The sequence below is a fragment of the Morone saxatilis genome, unplaced genomic scaffold (assembly GCF_004916995.1).
Source record: "Morone saxatilis isolate NCDOM2014 unplaced genomic scaffold, NCSU_SB_2.0 Contig5, whole genome shotgun sequence".
Lineage (NCBI taxonomy): Eukaryota > Metazoa > Chordata > Actinopteri > Moronidae > Morone > Morone saxatilis.
Window position 1 is genome coordinate 15868063 of NW_023340095.1, and position 5945 is coordinate 15874007.

Consider the following 5945-nt stretch of genomic DNA (forward strand, 5'->3'; position numbering starts at 1 on the left):
GGGCATGATGGGCGACGGTCCACCGAGGATGGGGATGTCCATGCAGGGGATGGGGGGGATGCCAGGGGGGCCTGGTGGGGGAATGGGCCCCCAAGACATGCCAATGGGCAACCCTGGCCACAACTCAATGCGGCCACCAGGATTCATGGGCCAAGGCATGATGGGCCCCCAGCACCGGATGATGTCCCCTGGGGGTCCAGGAGGGATGATGCAGGGGAGACAAATGGCCCACCCAGGCCCTGGCGGCTCACCTAACATGATGATGTCACTGCAGGGCATGGGCGGCCCCCCACAGCAGACAATGATGATGGGGGGTCAGATGAGGCCACGTGACATGGACATGGGGTTCAGTCCGGGCCCTGGAATGTTCTAATCCAACAGAAACCTTGTATCTAGAATGTTCTTGGACAGTACGCAAGGATGGAGTCACGGCGTGTGGAGGGTGTTCAGAAAACTCTGATGGACTCAAGTAAAGGAAGTATAATACGAGAGAGAGGATGTACTCAGAAATGAACAGAATGGAGCTAACCAGTCACCTAGTAATGTCCTGTGGGAACTATTCCAATGGAGACTTGGACAGGCCCAGATTGGAGTACTTTTGCCACAAGAACATTTAATTTTGACTCATGAACTTCAGAATGTATGGGATTGTTGTGCATCAATTTCGCAAAAAACTGTTCTTGTGTTTTTTGATTATCTGACTATAAAGATGACTTCAACATCAAAGAGGAATCAACCTAACAAGTCAGCGTGGAGATGCTACAGTATATGTCTACTTTTTTCAAATTTAAAAAACAAATTTGTCATGAAAGTGGTATGGAACAAGAGAAAGGAATAAGAAGAATCTGTGCTTTGTGAAGACTTTAGTGGAACTCCATCTTGTCTCTCGCTCCATTGTTTTGACTGTTTCTGTACAGTATATACGTGTGAGAGTGCGTGGGCGTGCTTGACAGACTGTATGTTTGTGTGGTATGTATGTATGTGTCTGTATGTATAGGCATTCTATCAGTGACCTCTCAACTCCTCTTACCCAACTTTCATTGGGGGAGGAATGCCCCCTAAAAATACTGTACTGTTTACCATTGGTGGGCTATTCGAATTTTAGTCTATTTTAATTTCCTTTGTAACTCCAGTGTATAACAAACCAAACTATGACCTCATTAAGATAATAGTATTATTAAAAAAGCACAAACATGGACCGTCTGCAGAAAGCGTCTTCTTTCTCTATTTTTACCATTGAGAGCAACACATTAAGTGTGAGGATCCTGGCAGCTTTGCAGCACAATGATAATCCCCAGTCAATTTCAAGTTGTGGATGACATTTGACTCGGTGCTCCAAAACTTTCAGGACTCAACTTTCGCCAGCGTGAATAATATTGCTAATACCCAGATGTGCTATGTGTGTTCTTCTTGTTCCTGTTGTGTTCCTGTTTTGTTTTGACTCTCTTGTTGACTCTGGGTAATAATCATTCCCACAGCAATAATCCCCAAATGGTCAGCAGAATTGGACAGGAGTGGCTGAATGCCACAGCAGGTATGCCAGGTGTTATAGAACTAGAGCTAGGTAGATCTGGTTTTAAAAAAAAAAAAAAAAAATTAGTAAGGCAGGTGTGGTGTCCGGAGTGAGACGCACAGAAATGTAAACACGTACTGCTTACCATCCAGTTGACTTCCTCTCTTTTCTCTATTGTATAAGCTTGTCATGTGTTTCTCCATTGGCTTTGGTGCAGAATAGCCTACCAGGGCTGTGGTGATGGACTACAAATAAAAGATATTGTTTTGGTATATACATGTTGTCTATGGAGTGTGTGTGCACACGTGTATGTGTCAACGTGGCTCTCGACTATTCACATCTAGTCAGTTATGTGGACCAGGTGGTGTCTTTGTCATTCTACACGTCAAACCTGCTTACCAACATTTAGCTACATCAACGAGAGAAAGTCATACTAAGTAGCAGCATCGCAGAGTTGACCTTTTATCAGGTGGTACTTACTGAAGAGCTATTTTCAGAGGACATCACACTTCCAAAATAGACGCAAGCTTGTTGATGCATTTGAACTCGACTAAACTAATTGTGCTTGTCTAACCTGTATTTTTAAGTTCTGCTTGGCTGGGAGGAACAGTACAGAGCCACTTATGTGAAGCGAAACAGAAAGAGACTTGACGCTGATTAAAATCTTTATTTATGCCTCACCTCTACAAACCAAACTGTTACATTTTAAGCAGCAGGTCAAGGGTTCAACTTCCCCCTGATGAAATACAATGCGTGTTATTGTAACACATTAACTCAGGTGCAGGTTTGATGCCGTTAACAAATCTCCACAAGTAAGCAACCTATTGTTTCATTCTTCAAACATACTGCAGCAGAATGATTCCCTTTCTGCAGCTTCTACGTGATTATGAAGACATTCACCTACACACGCACACTAATATACAATCCACTTCTGCACCCCTTTGTTAGTAAACATCAGATACAGTACATAAAATGAAGTATTCCCCTGAGGAATGAAATGATTGAATATGATCGATTCGATTGAACACAACCGAATGGGCAGAGTTATTGCATCAGCAAATACATACATTGATGCCACATATGGTCATCCTTTGAAAAAAGTGATTTTTTTTTTTTTTCAACACCTCCAAAAAAAGAGCAAAACCAGCAATGAATTATCTTAAGTATTACCGATGTAGGTAAAGCCTGACATGGTTTATTCATCTGTGCCGTATACCTCCAGTGTTATCTAAAAACTATTCAAAAACACATACAGGATCTACACCATTTCACTGGTTGGCATGTTCCTTTATAAGCAATGAACTTGGGCATGGTAGTTTATTGTGAGTCCATTACACATACTATAGACTGTCCTGGTGCTGTAAATTCACTCACTAGAAAACCAAATTGGTATCAATCCACAGCTGAAAATAGTCCCAAAGTAGTTGCTGACAGTAAGAAAAACATGGAATATCGCCAGCCTTCATTATGAAACAGACAGATGAAGTGCATGCAAACGGACATCTGTGCACTAAGCATCCGATATCGGGGGAAACACTGTATAGGAAGATCGTTTAGTCTGATGTAAACTAAAAGATCTAATCCAAGACCCAAAAAAGTTTCCCCTGGTGTATTCCGACAGTGAGGTATAATGTCTGAGGGTGGTTGGATGGAGTGAACTGAGTACATCAAAAAATCAAATAAAAACATGATGTGTGTTAACTGAGTGTAATGTAATGGGTAGCACTGTGTTGAGAGGTGAAGGTCTGTTGAGGGTTCAGGGCTTGGTTAAGCCCTCGACATTGTTACAAAGAGACTGGTGGAGTTCGGAGCTCAGTGAGTATGATGAGAGGGCCTGTTTGAACTCCTCCAGGGGGCAGTAGACTCCACTACAGCCTTGTATAAGTTGATCCTGAAAAAAAGGCAAGCAACTTATAGTAAAACACAAAGGAATAAAAAATGCGACAGCTTATTGAATAAACAGACATTCTCACCCCCTACCTGGCCTATGTATGACACTTTCACGAAGGCCTCGTCGGTCTGCCTGTGTTTGTGCAGCTCCAAAGTGATATCGGCGGCATACGGTGGCCATCGCATGTCAAAAACTCCCAGCGCCATCAGACAGGGGATCAAAGTGGTGTCATGTGCAGAGTACAAAAACAACTTCCTGTATGAGAGAGGATTTCAACAGTGGATCGTTTAAAGACCACACACAATCAAGTTTGTGCAAGAAATGAGTGTTTCCATCCCCGACGTGTCCCACCTGTCTGGCTCTGATGAGGTGCCCTGTAGCTTCTGGTCAATGTTGGCTAACATTGTGTGCAGGAGGGGTCCCACACACAGCTGCAAATTCTCACTGCCAAAAACACAGCAAAACAAAATTCATTAAAAGGTGGCCTGTGGAAAACAAAACAGTCCCCCCTCCTCCAATGCTGACTTGTTTAATCTAACCTCTTGCTGGGTTCGTACACGTGGCAGATCATGTCCACAGCTCTCTGTTCCACCGTACTCCTCCATGTGTCCAGCACTGGTGGGCAGGGCAGGCCGTGTGTCTGTGAATGTGCAGAGACTGGACACAGTCAGTATCAGCTATGCTGCTGAGCAACATAAAGCCTCAGAAGGAAACGCCTCGCACGGCTGACGGTTTTGTTCACCGTTTTCCAAAGCTATCATTTTATTTTGAGATATTTACCATTTCCCCTTTCATCATAGTTATTTTCTAAAGTGGTGTCTATTTTAAGCCATGACAGCAACATCTACTGGTAGCTGTATTTCTTTTTTGTTTCAGTGGATTAGCGCTGTACTGACTCAAAAATGTGTGGCTGTAATTTGTTAGTTTGAATCCGTTGTAACTGGTAACATTATCAGCAAGTTGTTAGGTAGCTTCAGCTTTGGGCTTTGGTTGGTGAGCGAAAAAGAGAATTCACCAAAGCCTAATAAAGATGTCCCTTCCGCCATGTTTCAGATATCTTAATGGCCCCAGTGTGCACATTCAAAAGATGGTTATTTGAACATCTATGAAAAATGCCCCTCTAAAGTCTGATATTACCCTACTCATTCAACTTGGCAAAAAATTATATTTCAGTCTCTTGTCTAGAAATGTATTTCTTTCACTGACTGAATTAGAAATCTTTAGATCTTTATGAATTCAGTGGGAACATATTTTTAAATATCTTCACCAATAAGTAAATACAATTAATGTATTGTAATCTAACTCAAATCATGCTTAATCTCTTATTTTAGCTTGTTCATAACTTGATGAACTCTGCTTTAGAGTTTCATCTTACATAACTAGCAGCTTGCTAGGTTTACGCCTCTGGCCAGGCCAAGTCTTGATAAAAAATGGTATGTATTCTGAGAGCTTGTGGAGAGACCTAATAAAAGTCATATGAATCATGATGTGGCAGTGTCACCTCTCTGGCAACCATGTCGTCCCTAATGAGGATGAAGTCGACGTGCTGGTGAGCAGCAATGCCCAACGCGCTCTGGATGCTCTGCAGGTCTGCTGCAATGTCTGGCAGAGTGGACGACTCTGCCCAGCGGTGGCTGCACAGAACACACAGTGTCAGCCACAAAACACAGACACACCATGACAACCTGTCAGAGGCATCTCAACTCGGCTTATAATTTTGCACAACATGTTATTCGAGAATCCAGTTTTGGGTAGCGAGTGCATCGGATATTTGAGTGCTTGGTGCGACTTGGTATGAAAATGTACTCCACGTCGTACCTGCCAAAGATTTTGAGCACCTTGCATCCGTTGTAGTTAGGATACAGGATTTCAGATTCTGCATCCGTTGTTAATATAGGCACAATTTCTTCAGGTGGAACAGAAAAGGACAAAAAGCAGATTAGATGAGATCCAGAATAGAGTAAGTAACACCGTGCACATGTGAATTTCTACCCTACCTTTTTGTTTTTGCTGGAAGAGTCCTGCTACCAGACACTTGGCAGATTCAATGGTCCTCACAATGTTAGTGGAGCGCACACTAAAAATGGAAAAAATAGGTCATGGAGGGCTGCCAACTTCAAAATAGCAAAGCATTTAGGCTGATACCCTTTGAACTGCGCTCATAACACAATGTATCAAAACTGTACAGTGCATACGAGTGCTCATGCTCTCACTGCCTGTCATGATGTGCGACACTTACTAGACCTCCGCTGGGTTAAAGGTGGAGCTGAGGAAATGACTCTCCTCAATGTATTTCCTCCTCAGCCTCTTGCCCAGCTCATACACCTGCTGCATGCCCACCGCGGTCAGCTGACCGGGGAATGTGCCACCCTGCAACAAACAAGGTCAAGTTTTACACACAGACCTGCGACAGCACGCAGGAATCCAGAGGGAATGTGGTACAGGGATGGCAGGAGTCCATATTGTGGGATTTGGTTTTTCTAAGCTAAATCCAGTGCAGTAAACGTCTTTAGCAAAGCAGCTGACTCAGCACAAGAAACT

General features: G+C 43.2%; 2 protein-coding genes across 4 annotated transcripts in view; one reads left to right on the forward strand and one right to left on the reverse strand.

Moving 5' to 3' along the window:
* The window catches only part of bcl9 (BCL9 transcription coactivator), a 27817-nt gene extending 26028 nt beyond the window's left edge, over nucleotides 1–1789 (forward strand). Inside the window, exon 11 of the mRNA XM_035676122.1 lies at nucleotides 28–1789. Within this exon, the coding sequence (XP_035532015.1) occupies nucleotides 28–373 (346 nt within the window). The 3' untranslated portion in view covers nucleotides 374–1789. The remainder of the gene's footprint in view (nucleotides 1–27) is intronic.
* Nucleotides 1790–2150: 361 nt separating this feature from the next.
* Nucleotides 2151–5945, reverse strand: part of acp6 (acid phosphatase 6, lysophosphatidic) — a 6074-nt gene continuing 2279 nt past the window's right edge. For all 3 annotated transcript variants that reach the window (XM_035676120.1, XM_035676119.1, XM_035676121.1), the window contains exons 4-11: nucleotides 5644–5774; nucleotides 5402–5481; nucleotides 5223–5310; nucleotides 4906–5038; nucleotides 3944–4044; nucleotides 3756–3848; nucleotides 3494–3659; nucleotides 2151–3404 (exon numbers count right to left, since the gene is read on the reverse strand). In XM_035676120.1, coding sequence (XP_035532013.1) covers nucleotides 3270–3404; nucleotides 3494–3659; nucleotides 3756–3848; nucleotides 3944–4044; nucleotides 4906–5038; nucleotides 5223–5310; nucleotides 5402–5481; nucleotides 5644–5774 — 927 coding nt within the window. In that variant the 3' untranslated portion in view covers nucleotides 2151–3269. The remainder of the gene's footprint in view (nucleotides 3405–3493; nucleotides 3660–3755; nucleotides 3849–3943; nucleotides 4045–4905; nucleotides 5039–5222; nucleotides 5311–5401; nucleotides 5482–5643; nucleotides 5775–5945) is intronic.